General features: G+C 40.4%; 1 protein-coding gene across 1 annotated transcript in view; it reads right to left on the bottom strand.

The window, feature by feature from the left end:
* Positions 1–17,118, bottom strand: part of bmp1a (bone morphogenetic protein 1a) — a 37,642-nt gene that overhangs the window by 14,502 nt on the left and 6,022 nt on the right. The window contains exons 2-6 of the mRNA XM_055049303.1: positions 11,248–11,361; positions 7,822–7,947; positions 6,983–7,100; positions 4,775–4,953; positions 4,403–4,508 (exon numbers count right to left, since the gene is read on the bottom strand). Of these exons, the coding sequence (XP_054905278.1) occupies positions 4,403–4,508; positions 4,775–4,953; positions 6,983–7,100; positions 7,822–7,947; positions 11,248–11,361 (643 nt within the window). The remainder of the gene's footprint in view (positions 1–4,402; positions 4,509–4,774; positions 4,954–6,982; positions 7,101–7,821; positions 7,948–11,247; positions 11,362–17,118) is intronic.

Here is a 17,118-nt window from a genome sequence, read left to right as displayed (position 1 = left end):
GATAGTTTATCATCTTCATTTTTCCAAGTTTTGGCCAGGAGAGGCTTGGCTTGCTGACCGTTCCCATGGCGACATGCCTACAAACGCCAGGCATGTGCAAACAGAGCAGCCTGAGCGAACACTTTGGACTCTGCCTGTCTGACTGTCTGTGAGTCTCCAGAAGCCTGTTAGCTGGCTACTGATAAAAAAAAAAAGAGAGAGAAAAGGACGCCACTCAACCAGTGTCAGAACAAATAATGGGAGCACTGGCTGATCTCTATTTGAGTTGGCACTGGTCCATCCTCCTGTCCTGAAAAAAAAAATATCGGATGGGGGAACACAGGGGCTATGGGTCGGAGACTAAAGGCTAGACAAAACGCGTGAGATCAGTCCTGATCGTCCCCAGGAGACAAGGCAAAACATCAAGACGAGCCATGAAATCTTCTGAACAACACCCGCAGGCAGAAACTCTGGCTTCCCACGGTGATTTACTGTAAAACACCGTGCAAACACGCCGGCTAACAATAAGGCAGCACAGAATGACACTGGCACAGGTAAACCAGCCAATCATCACTTAAGAAAAAGTGCCTGGAATGACTTGAGAAAAGCTAACAGGAGCCTCTTCTTTGCTATTACAGCGGTGTGAAACATTCCCCAACAACCATTCTCTGATTCTCTGATTCCTAGAGGCAACCATTCTCTAATTCCTAAGCACTCTTATTGATCGGCATGGCCCCATGAATCAGAGCAGGAATGAAGTTACACTGGAAACTGAGCAGGGGTGGATTACCTCACAAAAGCAACTGATTGGCCCTGTTTGGCAGAAAGCTGGAGGGTGTTCTGCAAATCTGAAAGATTAAGAGGTTAAATCCAGATCTTGACCCACGAGGGACAACAGCTTATAGTGCAGAAAGTGAATACGGGATCAAATCTTTCACCAAATACCACCTTTTACAAAAGTTGCAATAAAATTGAGCGGTTTTCCCCTAGTTTACTAAAAGCATTCAATCTAACACCAAAAAAAAAAAAAAAAAAATTTAATTTCTCAAAACAATATCCATATTTCACTTCTAATCTGCATGAACTACATACTTAACCTGCATGCACAGGGCCAGACAGGAATTTCTGTACGTTGGCCTACATCCAGCCTCAGCGTCTGTTTAGACAAAGATTCCCTCTCTGCTTCCCAGAATCCATTTGCCACAAGAGCAGTAGATGTGGGAAGAGGCCACAACAGCGAAAGGGTAAACCCAAAGAGGCTATGATGTGGCATATATGTACAGCTGACAGCGAGGGCCAATTAGGAACAGCCAACAGCTGCTTCTTATATCAGACGGAGGATGCACTGATCGTCGTCTGGGCTGCGTCTTTTTGCTTTTCTGTTGTTCTTGCTTAAAATTTTGAGATCAGATTGGAAATGCTATGCTGATCAGAGATGCTGGCGCTTTTCTGAAATTGTCCGTGTTTACTGAAGAAGCATAGTTTAAGCCTCAGAAGACCATTTGAATTTAAAATATCACAGCTTGTACATGGCAACGCTGCAAGAAGTCGTTCTGCAAAGGGTGTGTTTATAATTACATTAATGAATCAGCCAGCCTCTCTGCAGCGGTCCAGTTTGGCTTTGCTGTCACCCAGCTGGTAAGTTAAGATGTGTGAAAAGTCTTAAAATAAATTAATCTTTTATGGCGGCAGCTTAACCTCTTGATGAAAAACTTTTAGGAAAAACATAACCTTTAATATGAAACCGTGAGAAAGCCGGGCGGGGAAATCATGAGTAAGGAACTTGTTTTATTAAAATCAGCTAGTTAACACTTCATATCACCCTTTATTGAACATTTCATCCACTCTTCTTTTGGAGCTACCAGAGGACTTGGATTCTATAAATTTCAAAAGGTTGTAGCAGGCAGACAAAGGCAGAACAGCAATCTTTCTCTCCCTCTCTGTATTTATCTGGCAAACTATGTTTGCGCTGATTGCTGTGTTTGTTTTGGGTAATTATTTTTACTGAAAGGCCAAATGCTGAACCAGTTCCAGTTTTTCTTGGGCAGAGCCACCAGAAAGGAATTGCGTGCCAAAGGGCTGCATGGTGCTAAACACCAACAGAGGGATGCCATTAACAATGGTAGAAATCCTCTACCGTACTTAATAATGGACATGAGGGACTTTCCCACATATTTATCCATTACTTCTTATAAACAAACCAAGAGTGTTTCTAAGACGTAAGGCGGTAATTCAGACGTCTGATTCATCCGTGTTGCAACAGGAACAAATCTGTACCAGGGAACCATCGGTCTAGTGGTTGTAATGGAGATTGGGTGAACCAAGGTGCCACTCTTTGCTGTAGATCTGCAACCAATAATCTTTGCAGATTTGCTTTCCTCCCTTACCTTCCCTCTGACAGTCTGTGGTGGCAGGATAAACGTGGCTCCTTGTCTGTTCCTGTCTGTCACAGCTCTAGTTGTTTCAGTCTTTTTAATTATCGCTCTGGTTGTATATGTGAACAACTTTAGGAGGGTAGCCTGTTCCCGACTTATGATGGTTGACACAAAACTTTATATTTTTTTTTCAATTGAGTTGCTAAAAGACGCATATTCATAACACAGGAAAACATGGAGTCATGATTAGCCAATTCAGCTCTTACACAATTCCATTAATTTAAAAAGGGAAAAGTATAAACTGCAAAAGTTTTTTTTTTGTAAAGAAATTGTTAGGAGAGCTTAGGGAAAAAACTAAGCAAAACCAACAAATCCTCCAGCCTCTCCAATAAAACCATTTCTTAATTTTTTACCTTCCAAAATAATTTAGTGAGATCAAGCTGCTTTCAAGGCTTTTTACAATCTTACTAAAGTAAGAGAGTAATAACCTGCACACTCCTGTGAGAAAGGACAGCTGAACATTGTGCTCAGTTGTAGGTTTCAACAGAGAGCCAGGAATGAGGTCAACTGATAATATCTAAGATTTAAGTAGATTTAAGTGACACTCCTCCAGAATCTAGCTGATGTATTACAACTATTTTGTGAAATTATCAATTGTAATCCATGATGAACACATTTAGAGCCAGGTGGAAACAACTTTAGCCAATAAACGTCAATGAACTTCCTCCAGTTCTGCAGATGAATGTCTGCTTTTAATATGTTTCCCTTATAACACCTGAGTGTTTGAAAGGTGCCGAAGCGCTTTGCAGCAGATGCCGCTGAAATTAGTTCCTATGCAACCATCCAATTCATCATGAAGGCCTCTTTGAAGAGCTTCCAGGACCATAAAGACGTGTTTTATGGGACAGGAGCACAGCTTTAACAAGAAGCTCCATATCACCACGAAAGAGGTGTTAAGACATATTGCTATGACAAAACAGAGATGCTGCTGCTCACCTGAATCAGCTATCAAGAACAAAACAGCAGAAAATCCTGATTTTCCCCAAATTAATTTTTAAAAACATAGAATTAGAATGATCAAAATTACTGATTTATCGCCCAGCTCTAACTAGCCATGCACTACACAAATCAGATTAATATGGAAAATTAGTCAGAAGAAAGCCAAGAGACGTTTGCAAGTTTCAACAAGATGTAAAGGTGAGAGAGCAAAGCTTGAGGAAGAAGATGAAGATGACCTAAATTCAAAACACTCCATCCTCACTGTGATAACACTGTAGTGGCAGCAACATGCAGCGAGATATTTTTTAGAAGCTGCTCAGAGTTGATTTGAAGGTGATTGTAAACAGTTTGAGGTTGGGATGGAGCTTCACGTTCCAGGAGTTGTCATGTGAAAAAACGTTAAAAAAAGTTCAAGGGTGTGAAAACTTTTGTAAAGCACAGAGGAGTTGAAAAGAGGAAAGTGGAAAAGGATCCAGACAAATCCAATTGCTCATAAAATTTGTAATTCCAAACACATATGTAAATTGATTTTGTCATTAGGGTTCTCCCATAGGGACTGCAGCGTAAGGAAAAAAGGTCAAAAGATGGATTCAGAAATAGATGGGATCCTTGTTTCACTTCGAAAGTTTTGTAACATTCTCTACTTAGATTCAAAGATTTTCTTTTTCTTACCAATTCTCTAGTTTATTACAGGAAGTAAACACTCAGATCCAAACTGACCTTAAAGAAACAAAAGGTTTTTTTTGAAAAAGCAGAACTAGCTCAAAAAACGTGTTTTGCTTGTGATTTATTACTAGAGAAGAACTGAGAGTTCAATTATTCCCTTTTCCCAAGATTTGGGAATTTTGCCATATTACTCAGCAGTGGCCTGTGGATACAGAGCTGGTGCTTACAGATTGAGACGCGTCTTTCAGCGATATGCGCTGAAATGGAAAACAGGGCACTGGGTTAAAAGCGTAGAGCAGAGTGGAGAAACAGCTCAGTCTGACTTTATCCGAGACTAATATTTTCTTAGAGACATAGGGGGGCGGACTTTCCCTGGTGCCTACCTGGAGAATGTGTTCCTTGCGTAATGCATGATGCTATCAAAGTCATAGACTTCTCCCAAAGAGTCCACCTCCCCTGGCTCCATCTTCAAGAAGTTATACTCCTGCCCTGAGGGAGAGAAAAAAAAAAAGAGTTATGAAACAGAGTCAGACTGTAAATCAGTAAGTGTGTCAAAGGTGAGATCACTTTTATATCTGCCAAAGCAGATCTCAGCACACATATGTAAAGATGTAAAATTCCTGTGAATCTCTTTGTGGTTTTTCTTATGCTGTTTTGCAACTTAGTTCACTCTTTCTGCGTATAAAAAAAATAGGAGATGGGGATTTTGTGCAAGACTGTGGGAACATTCCTAGGCGAGGTCCGTGCTCCTCTACCTGGCTGGATGTTGTCCCTGATGATGCTGACGTGTTCGTCTCTATCAGGCCGGGTGTGTTCGTGCCAGAAGCCGATCACGTGTCCCAGCTCGTGCACCACAATGCCAAATTTGTCACAGTTTTTACCAATGGATATGGCCTGGGGGCCTCCTCCTCGGCGACCCACGTAGGAGCAGCATCTATGAATCATCACACACACACACACACACACACACACACACACACACACACACACACACAGCCAAGACAAACATTAAAATACCAGACTCTATGCTTCAGGGATAAAATAATTATTAACAAGTTGAATGGATACCAGGAGAAACAAAAAAAAATTGTGTCTCTAACAGCTCAGACGTTTGTTACTTAACTATGCGAATGGATGGACTTCTCCATACTTTCTTTCCAAGCAGGCATGGGAAAATAAAAAACTGTTACTTAAGCAAATACATATCAGTTTTAGTTTTGTGCTTTGACTCCTCTGGGAAAGCTGTCCGCAACATTTCCGAGTGAGATTTTCTTAATGTCTTGCCATTGTTTCTGAGGTCAGACACTGATGTTGGACAAGATTGCCAGTTTCCAATCCAATTCGTCCCAAAGGTATTCTATCGAGGCAGAGGCTCAGTCAAGTTCCTCCACACTGAAACCGTACTTCCATTACTTTATGGACCTTACTTTGTGCAGTGGAGTGCAATCATGTTGGAGCAGGAAGAGGTCAACCTCAAATTGGTCCCACAAAGTCAGGTGCATAAAATTGTTCAAAATGTGCCAATGCATCCAATGCTCTGCATTGCGTTTGCCAATGTAAGGCTTGGCTGCAGCTGCTCTCATTATATGAAGCTCTCTATGAAGATGGCTCTTGGGCTAATCTTAAAGCCAAGAGAAGTCGGCGGTCTGCAGCTTTTAAATCACCAGAAAGTTGCTCTCCGCAAGCATCTGCAAGCCTTGTGATTTTATATGCCTTTTCACTTCATGGTCGAGTTGCTGTCTTACATTTTGCTATAATACCACTAATAGTTGACTGGAATATTTAGCAGAGAGGAAATTTTAATTCTGGATCTAATCACTCCAGAAAGTCTGAAGAATTACTGCTTGGGCCCAATTTAGAAGATTATCAGGCAGTCTGGCTGCTTAGAAGCACAGTATGAAGAAATGAAGGATAACACAATTAACTCTGTCATGACTCCAATGAAAGTTGATTATGAACAGCTCAATAATCTCCGGGTATGTGACCCATCATGCATGCACACAGGTGTCACACTCACTCATCTGCCTGAGAAATGAAAATAAAAAATTTGAGTGTGGCACCAGAACCTTGCTGCATGCAGCTACCCACCTCACCGTGACATGAAAGGTTCACTGTGGGAGTCTGCAGGACAGGCACACATATAGTGGCTCAGAGGGCCAGACAGCCGCTCTCTAATTACTGCAAGCCAGCCCGGACTCTCTTGAGACACGCCTTGAACTTTGCACAGGACAGATGGGGGCCTGCTGAATATGCAGCAGAGTCGAGCTTTCCCACTGCTAACCGCTGCCGCCTGCGGATAATGTCATCCTTGTTGCTTAAAAGGCCAGCTAGCAGGCTAAAAATGGCAACTCGCAGTCAGCTGGTAAAGTTCAGTTTCAGGAGCTGCATCTGCTCTTATTTGGACTGTTGGTTTCGAATGATAAAAATCAGTCCAAAGAGGCAAATGGCTTAATGGCTTGTGGGTTGAGGTTGCCTTGAGCCTCTTTTGCTAAAAATATCGTATGTTTTAAAAGATTTAATGAGAAAATAATCATCAGGAAACCCCCAAAAAAAACCCCCCAAAAACCTTGCATGTCTAAACAGATCGAAACCAGTCGCATAGCAACAACACAATAAGCACTTCCCCGGAGAAAAGGAAAAACGCTGACGGGACATGTCCTCCTTCTGCTCTGTCCTGTACGCCGTGAATGACTCAGAGACACTCAGCAAGTCCTGAAGTTCAATGAAGAGGCACCGGAAATTCCTGCTCACTCAAAGGATTGTCACTTTCAGAGCTGTCAGTGGGCCAAACAGCACCTTACCTACTGCAGAGAGGCTGCAGACAGAGGGAACCAACAAGGCTGCTGAGCAGGAGACAGGGAGGAGTACTCACGCGCAAAAATAATTAGCTGTGCATACCGAATCCCTTTAGCATGAGCATTGTTAAGTTCCTACATGAGCAAGATGAAAACCCGCTGACTCACCCGCATGGACGGTAAGTGAAGACAATATAGCTCTCCTCCTGGGTCCTCTCTATAAAGGTCACACAGGTGTGCTTCTCCCAGTGCCGCATGGCTTGGCGGAAAATAGCCCGCTGGCTGCCTGAAAAGGACCACAGAGAGGATGAGAAAACACAGCTGAACGAATAAAGACTGTTTCCAACTAAGAAACTGTAGACTAATACTGGTAAGCACTCTTTAGTGTGGACCCTGCTACCGAATGAAGACTCAAAAGTATCTAGATACTTTTAGCATTAATGTGATGTTTAAGGCTTTACGAACCCAGAGTGAGAGAGTAAGACTTTTAGTCTATAACAGGAAGGTTAAAGAGTGCTCTGCTTTACCACTTTATGTTTCAACCTCTGTTGAAATGTTCTCAATCTTTTTAAAATACACACCAACATTGTGTTTTTTGTCTCCTAGCAGCACTAACCATACCAAACACTTAAATATTAGAACTTTTTATAAGTTCTTAAACAATATCTTTATGAGCAAGTCAAAGCCTCAACACAAGCCACACATTTCTCCTTTTTGTTTGCAATAGCTACTGATAATCATATGGCAAAAAGATGTAATTTGTAATTTACCTCTTATGTATTACCAATGATCACTGTAAGAATAATAAGACTGTTTTTCTGAAAAAATAAATTAGGTTGTGTTACTGAATGGACAAATACTTCTCAAATGGAACCATAGTGATGACTAGAAGAGCCATTTATCTTCACTTTTACTGTACTCACAAATATTACCTTCAGGTTTTGTTGTTATGATGCCATATATTTTAAACAGATACACAACGTAACAAGTCAGTTGTTGTTGCCCACCACTAAAGTTGCCACTGATGACGTAGGGTATGACCCCCTCTGGCCAAACGCGCTCAGGTCTGGAGGTGGCAGCCCTTTTCCTGCGCTGTGCGGCCTGCCTGTTTGGATCACTGCTACTAACTGAATCTGTGGATTTAAACAAAACAAGACCACAAAACAATCCTTCGATTAATTAAGACGGCAAAAACTAACCAACATTTTCCATTGAGACGATGGTGAAAGTTTATTGAGCATTTATTCAAAGAGTCTCTTTAAACCCTTGATGCTTTCAAGCATAATTAGTTTTCATTTTAAATTCTGACTTTTACTTAAAGAGGCATGTTTTTCAAGCAGCATTGTTCTTCCCATTGTTCTTCCCTGTTATGTTAATATGAGAGAAGGCAGACTCTTCGGGCAAATTAATTTCACTATTTTAATGTCACTCAACCTGAGATGAATGTTATCATGGAGACCGAGCCCCAACCTAAAGACGGAGATTAACAAAAGAAACATTTCTTTTCCGATTTGATCTGTGTATAAGGTCTATCCAGAAAATATTCAGTGCTTCACATTTTCCACATTTTGTTATGTTGCACCCTTATGCCAAATTTTGTTATATTAATCTATTTCCACAAAATACCTTACTATGTACAATTGATACATTAGCAAATTTAATAAAAACATAAAATCCAAAAAATCTATAATTTTTCACAGCATTATACTTTGGTCCAATTTCAGCCTCAGGTTTTTTTTTTAACAGCATTCACTGAGTTTCTTTACCTTTTCTTCTCCAGCACCAGGAGGACAGATGGGAAACTCCTTTCCAAACCTAAACCTAAAGTAATTTATTATTCACTACATGTTTCGTCTGATTGGAAGTAATATTAATGCTCTGAAGTGATCCACTTCACTTGAATCTCAGAGAAACTGTGAAGGGAGCTAAAGATTAAGGTGATGGAAAAGAGGCCTCGCAACCTCATAGACGTTTTTCTCAAAACTAACATTTTCAAAACATCACCAACAAAAAAAGTGTCCTGCAATTGTGAAAAAAAAAAAAAAACAATTTACACAATTTTTCAAGGTGTTTTTTATATATAAAAATGCAAAACAAAAAAGAAGACACTTCTTTTTTTTAAAGTAATGTTTCTTTTATATTGTTGTATAGAGTATCAAGAGCAGAGGTTCATTTTCAGAAAGAAACTTCTTGGATGAATTAAAATAAGCCAGGATTATGATGGAATAGTGCCAGAAATGCCAGTGCCAGAACATTTCTGGCACTGGCAGAAATGCAAAGGGAACAATTTCCAGTCTGTAAATGACCTAATCTAGTAGAGACATCCTCCAAAAGATTTTAATGTAGCAGAAACCAATACCTTACATTTGTTAGAAAGAAAACCTCTAAAAACCTTGAATCATTTCTGTTACATTTCACAATTACGCATTACTTTGTGTTTGTCCGACACATAACATCCCAGCTTAATGGATTGAAGATGTGGTTGTAACGTGGAACAATTGAAGACAATGTGTGATCATGTTGGATTTTCAGTCCTAAAACAGCAAATTAAAAAACATATATTTTAAAAGTTCATTATGAACTTTTGAATGAGAAAACAACATATTGTTGAAACAGAAGAAATAATAAAAAAAGAGAAGCAGTAAATCTGTGTAGGAGGGGAAACTGATGAGAGTCTGATGAGCAAGACTGAAAAACTGCTGAGAAAGCCAATTACATCATTTCTTCCAATCCTAGAGTTGTTGATAAAAAGGGATCATTTTAACGAGTGACACAAACGCCCCTTTGTCTCTTTATTTTTTTCTCATCCACCACAAAATCAAAACAGTCACTGTTGACTTGAATCTCCGCAACAGGCTTGGTCATCCCTTATGAGATTGTTCATTTGTAGCAGCAGCTGTAGAAGCACCATGAAGCTCCTGAGTTCCTTTCAATTTAATAGACATGCACAATCTGTAAAGGACAAATCTATTCTGTTGCAGCTCAGTCTGCAGAAATCCATGCTGGCCGCCTGGTGAGAACAATTAGCACGTTCACTTGTGCACACGTTGTGGAAAAATGTTGACAACAGGCAAATCATCTCAGTTCCCTGATAAAACATGCAGAGACAAAGCAAGCACAAAAACCAATTGTAATAGCTGATTTTTTATATTATTATTATTATTAATACTATTATTATACAACTGATGAAGCATGAAATCTATTTTGTACATATCATGCATTTGGTGTCAGAAACTGAAAATTCTTCTCCAAACTTTACAAAATAATTAAAGCTCCTACATTACATCCACATGCATTTTAAAATGTCAGCATATGGTGGGCTTTCTTAATCTGTCAACTATACATTAGAAAATTAGGGCCACTGGAAAAAAACAATACATTCTGACTTTTTTTCCCCTCAGAATACAGATTTTTGACATCAGAAAACTGAGATTGTAATCATCGTTCTGAGTTTAAAGTGGCTCCAATTATTTTCTGTACAGTTTAGATGGACAACCACGGATTTTATGTAGGGGGCTAAACTTAAATGCACATCACACTTTCTGCATTATTAAATAACCTGAACGCAGCCCTTTCCTTCCCTTTCAGAATGATGCAGTAGTGTAGTCAGTCTGTTGTATGACATTCCACTTTAAAATATGAAGAAGTTCTCGGGGCATTAGTACTGGAGACAGTAAAATGACTAATGCAAACAGCAACCCACGAAACATTACTGTTACGAAATGCTGCTTCCAGATTGTGATGCATTTTATGGAGAACTACAGCTGATAGGTGCTCATTCTGAAAATTAGAGTAGCTTTTCACTACATAAAAATGAAATGTGCTGTGACTAACCCGGTCCATTGCGTACGTACGGACAGTCTGTCTCCGCTCCAGTTCTGCGACTGAGGGATTCCCATTCACGCCACAAATCAACCCTCAGGGTAATATTTTAAGATGTTGCAATATATTCTTAATCTTTCAACGAGTCTCTCTCGCTCTACATGCCTGTTAGCAAAATAAAAAGAACAGCAAACTAGCCCTGTTCAAACACAGATGCTGACTTGGACACACTTGTTGGTTCCTGTTTGCCTGGATCTTACAGAGCAGCAAAGCCTCTGGTCTGCTTTGACTCACAGCTGTTATTTTTTTATTCAGCTCCACAAAGCCCAGCAATTATTCTGAAACCTTATCTCAGAGGTGTAGCAATGTGTGCTGATAACCCACCTTTAGGCACATTTAAAGAGGGCTTAAAACACACACACACACACACCCACGCATACATACATACATGACTGCAGGTTTGACAGATGCAGCATGATGTCCTCAGACAACACAAGCATACAACAGCAATGTAGCAATTATGGCTTTTTCACACAATTTGATTTCGAGCAATTATCCTAAACATTGTTGCTATTTGTCTCTTTAGTCCAGTGAGTGCCTATTGTCATTACCTGTATCCGTGTGATTTATGGTCTGGACGGTTCTCTGAGCCAAATTGATGATTCGGTCCACCTTAAAAGACTTCAAGTCCTCTTCATCCAAAGCAATGTCTCCCAGAAAGGCAGCTGAAACAGACAAGCAGAATTGGGATTAACAGAGCAAAGCATCACTCAGTCACTTCAGATCGAGCAGGCTGCACACAGTCGAGGAACACAGATGAGAATAAACACTTTTCTTTATTTGACTCAGTTCTGTTTACGTTTCCTTGCAGAGAAATAAAATTAGAGCTGCGGGTCAGCAGTGTGTTGCTTTGGTTTCCAGGGCAGCCGTATCTCAGTTCAGCTACAGGAAGGAAAGAGAGCAACATTTTACACGGTATGTGAATTGCACTGATTTCTGCAACGCTGGTGCTGAAACTCAGCTTAGATGTTAACCAGCAAACAATGAACATTATATCTTCAAACACTTTAATGTGGTGAAGAAGAATCATCAGATACAGTCAGATATTTTTGGACAAACTTAAATGTTTCAGGTGATCTAGCAAATATTAATAATCAGACAAAGACAACCTTAGTAAACCCAAAAGCAAATAATCAATTTTACATTTCAGGAAAAAATCTAATGAAAGCAATCTCTCCATGTGTGAGAAAGTGATCGCCCCCTACTGACTGGTTGTGATATCTCTGTAATAAGTTGTGTTTTGTCTACTCTTTGCAGAATTATTTAACATTAAGCCACATTTGAAGGTTTTTGAGCGTGAACAAGCTGTTTAAGTGAAGATGCAGCACTTCTGTTGGATTTAAATCCAGACTTTGACTAGGCCACTATGAAACCTCTATTTTGTTGTGGTTTTTGTTCCGTTAATGAGCCATCCAGTTGGTCTTCCTTGAGCTCAAGGTGACAAGCTAATGGCTGGACTTTTTCATGGTTTCTGAGGCAAGCGAGGCCTGGACGGTTTCAGAAGCTGTTCTGGGTTTTTTTGTGACTTCCTAAATAAACTGTCATTGTGTTTTTGGGGTAATTTTGGTCAGTCGACACCCCAAAAACAGGGGTTCTCCACTCTTCTATGGTGGTTCTCCACTCTTCTATGGTGGAGAACAGTGTCCACCGTCAGTGTCTGACAGACGCTGACGTATTTGTTTCTTATTGTTCTTGAATTTCTTTAACACTATTTTTTCTTGAAGCTCTGCAGAAAGTGTGTTCACACTCTTGACCTACTTTATGCTTCAAGAATTCTACTTAAGTGACTTGATGATTCAACAGATTTAATGATTTAATGATCAGATTTGATTTACTGTGCTAGTGAAACTGGACAGTAAAGTGGTTCATTACTGTAAGATCAAGATTTAACAAACCTTGATTATTTGAAGCATTTTCTAAGGAGAAACAACCCCAAGAAAATCTGTAAGTGGGTAAATCATTTTTCTCAGCACTATATGAAACAATGACATGCTGACACTGCCTCCTTGGAAGAATATGGGGCACCTTGAACGAGTAGCAGCTCTTTAATTAGGCCAAGGAGGTGGAAAATAACCAAACAGTCCCACTTTATGAGGAATGTGCGCTATTAGATTTCCTACTAAGCGCTCCTTTGCTAGAAGTCTTTGCCACAGAGACGGGGTGCTCAAGTTTACAGGCTTTTAACAGCAGCATGTTTCCAGGATTTATGGCTCAGTTTGTATGCGGGAGTTTGAGAAGGTGGGGGAGTTTTCTCTAGGAACTTGGAAAGGGGAGGAAGAGTGAGGGCAGACGATTCATTTCTGAAAAGGAGATGACATCTAGAAGGGAAGAAATTAGTGGAAAGAGACACATCCCCTCTGCCCTCAGCACGGTTCTGAATTGGAAAGGCAGATGTGCAGCAAAGTGGAAAATGACAGGCCTCTGCATGCCTGTTTGGTTGGTCAGTTTGGTAGAAAGCCAGAAAAACCCAGGGGTGCAATTAAATTTGAGTTAATGAGGTGCTTTTTGGTAGTTGTTCTAATCATACTGTCGCCCTTAGAAAAGCTTTCTCCACTGCTGAACACACACGTGGACAATTTATTGTATTTGCTTAGGTTTTAATAGAGATACTGCTATGAAGTCTTAGTTTTATTTTACATTTTGCCTCATAGTTTCGATGGTTCCTCTTCTAACAGTAGAAGACTTATGGCTCAGTTTCAAACTAAAAAATAATCGATTACAAAATAATCCCCATTTAAACATCAAAGCATTTGTCCCTAACCTTTTCTCTTTGTTAATTTTTTTAACAAAGAGAAAAAAATTAAAGAGAAATTTTTGGGATACAGTTGGTTGTTGGATTTACTGACTGAAAATTGTAGGAATTTTGATGCATTTAATGAATAGACCAAAACTAAAATAAAAATTCACACCTACTGCTCATCAATCAACTGATTTTAGGAAAATTGGCCAATTCCAAACCCTGGCTGATTGATTAATGCCTTCAAATCCATGCATTTGCGAATCAAATCATGCTCAGTTATCTGCACATGGAGACACAGATGGCCCACGTCAAGAAAGGAAAAATGAAATGGAGAGAAAAATTTGGCTGAAGTCCCTTTAAACTGAAGAAGAGTGATTAAAAGTTTCTGGAATCAACTTTGTTCAATGCAAACGACTTCCAGCCACCCTGCAAACTGCATAGGATGTTGCACATAAGAAAAGGATGAAAGGTTAATGACAGCAATAAGAAAAGGGGCAAGACAGGGCATGTCTTGGGCATGACGGGTCTGAATTCCTGAGGTCCAGTGGTTCAAAGAACAGTACATGACCAAATTTGAGAGACAAACCTAAGCGCAGGCAGCCAGGACTTATAGAGAGTCATCTGCAAAAAAAAAAGGAAGAAAAAAAAAATACAGAGAAGCTACCAGATGTTATTCTAAAAAGGACGGATGAGGTCCCTGAAGAATAAAATGTTCTTTTTTATCTTAACGTTCTTTATTTGATTCCAAGAAAAGCTGAAATGAACAGAGTACCGGAGCTGCACATGCAGAGAAGAAGTCTGAAATATTGTTCAACATTATTCAATGAAGTGATTAAATAAGGAACCATATGGAGTTTTTTTTTCCTAGACTGTATTATCACTTATTGTTCAATATATTTATTATTCAAAAGCATTTATATCTGCAAGCATTTGCTACCAGCTTTGCATCTCAGAGCCCAAACTATTTGTCATTTTTTTGGAAAAGCTCAGGCAGACTGGAAGGAGAGCATCTGTGAACAACAATCTTCAAGTCTTGCAACAGATTCCCAATTGGATTTAGGTCTGGACTTTGACTGAACCACTCAGCTTTTCTCACAGAACTGCCCTTCATCCAGATTCATCCATCTTCCCATCAACAATTACCAACTTTTCTGTCACTGCTGAAGAAAAACATCCACACAGCATGATGCTGCCACCACGTGTCACTGTACTAAAGGCATTTGGAGTGCTTACTTCTGCCGCACGTAGCATTTTGAGTGAAGCCTAAATCGTTTAAGTTTGGCCTCGTCTGAACTGATCAAATTCCTCACCATGTTAGCTCTCTCCCCTACTTGGCTCAGTCCAGTCTGCATTTAAAAAATGGGATGATATTTTTATTAAGAGTAGCAGATGTGTGACATTGAAGCCAATTGGTGAATTTTCCATTTCTCGTCACCCTGGCACTGTGATGTCCAAAACAAAACAATCAAAATAACAACCAGATATTGCTTAGAAAAGGTACATGTTTAATGTAGTTATGTTGTCATCTCTGGCTTCCAGGTAGTCATATTTTAATTTTCAAAAGAAATGAAGTTATTCAGAATTGTACTCCAAGTACAAGATGCAGGATGAGAAAACTTAGCTTGACTAAAAGCACTTTGAAATCACCTCCTGAACTGGCTCGTGGCAAACAGCAAACAAGACTTTAGATTTTAACTTTCAGCAGCTAATCTGCAGCAACCTTAGCACCATTGACTCTTTATTTGATTAATGCTCTCATTCCCCTTCACAATTATGTAGCACTTTGTGTTGGTTTAACCCAGTGGTTCCCAAAGTGTGGGGCGTGCCCCCTGGGGAGCACAGTGCCATCGCAGGGGGGGCGCGGGAGGCGGTACGGACGAATGAAATAAAAATAAAAAGTTTCATACAAGTGTTTCAAAAGTGTAAAGATGGTCTATAGCGTGTTTTGTTGCAGCCTGAAGTGTAAAATATACAAAATATGTGTTAAAATCCACACATGGTTAAAGACCATGTGTGTTTTTTGTGTGGGGAGTGGGGGTATTTTATTTATTCATAGGGCCCCACAGAAAATGAGTGCAAACTTAAACAGGAAAGTGTGATCATGTACAGCCCAGTTAACACTGAGGGCCCATTTCCCCCTGGGTGCAGTGGTCGTCAGAGACGGTGCTGCAGGTTTGTGGAAAAAAAAAAAAACTCACGGGGATTGTGAATTAATCCCCTTGTCTCCTGGCTTTAATTATCCACAGACACACGGTTTCAGGAATCTTTTTGTTCTCGGTGCAGGGCTGGGATTGAGGCCATGCTGTGGAGAAATGCGATAAACTAGATACAGGGGCTGTATAATAATGTGAAGCGCAAACACAATGACACTGCTGTGTCGCACCGTAGATTATAGCCAAGCTAATGTGGCAGATGGCAAGTGATCACAGGAGAGTGCAGAGCTGGATCCCTTTCCAAACATTATTCATCACGTAGATGTCACCAGCTGCGGATATAAAAACGATAATATGTGTACACTGTAATTAGAAGACAGCAGAAGGGTGGAAGTTCTTCTTTGAGATGCAGAAATATGCAAAAATAAAGTCCACCAATATTTTTATTTATGTTATTTTTGTTCGTCTAAACCACCAAAATCCCGCTCATCTCCGTCTGCTCCACCACAGCCAGAAGGATTACCCATCAGAACTCAATCATATTAATCCCATTGATTTGTGTGACGCCCTTTCCTTGACCTCTGGGACCGTTCCCATAAATTTCTATCAGGGGAATCACGCATTGGGACATCTGCTGTGGAAACCTGCACCAACATCAATACTAATCTGCTATGGACACTAAATATCGGCCTATATTTGGTGGAGCAGCTCCATGGGGAGGCAGGGCTTACGGGGGGACAGTTGGACGGCCTTTTTCCAGAACCGACGGAAACCCTAAATGCATCACAATGCAATGGCGCCGCCTTTCACGGCTCGTGTTAGGAAACAAGCGCGGCAATTTGAATTCTTATAGAGGCCGGCAGCATATTGAGTTAGGGTGATTACCATCTGATGACAGGGTGAGTATCGCTCATTTAGTCTTCAGCAGTTCACCAGGAGGTCTGTGTTTGCCCTTTACCTGAAGATTTTGTGAACTTTTCACACAACCAACCTTGCAAAGCATGACTTTCAAGGCAAACTTTGTCAAAAGCGACGCATCTTGGATATGATGACTTGTTTCATGCAGGGCTGCTGCATTTTCTCTGATATAGCCCGACGCCTCAGCAACCACAGCTGGAGCTACTGTCACCGCATGGCAGCTTCCATCTGACAAAATAAAGAGCGGCTTCAGTTAAAAGGGCGCACAGCAAGAAGCTGCCTCACCTTTAACACTTCACACTCCATCAAGCCCATTAGCAGATTGGATTCCCCAGCTCACTGTCACCGCCGCTGCTGATTACCGATACACTCCACTGCCGGTCGAACTCCCTCCAATGATTCATCATCCTGCCAATCATTTTGTCATTTGCAGGGATGAATTATTCAACATAACCTTTTCAGAGATTTTCCCCTAAACCTGGTTTTGCAATTACAGGTTATGAAGCTAACAAGTGCATATTTGCAAAGCATTAAGAGAGAAGAGGGAAAATTTAAAGTAAAATTTGAATCTGGTCTTTGAATCAAGCAGTGCACTGAACAGGCATCCTCAA

Source organism: Poeciliopsis prolifica, unplaced genomic scaffold (genome assembly GCF_027474105.1).
Source record: "Poeciliopsis prolifica strain line A6 unplaced genomic scaffold, Auburn_PproV2 SCAFFOLD028, whole genome shotgun sequence".
Lineage (NCBI taxonomy): Eukaryota > Metazoa > Chordata > Actinopteri > Cyprinodontiformes > Poeciliidae > Poeciliopsis > Poeciliopsis prolifica.
This window is presented reverse-complemented; position numbering and strand designations above follow the sequence as displayed.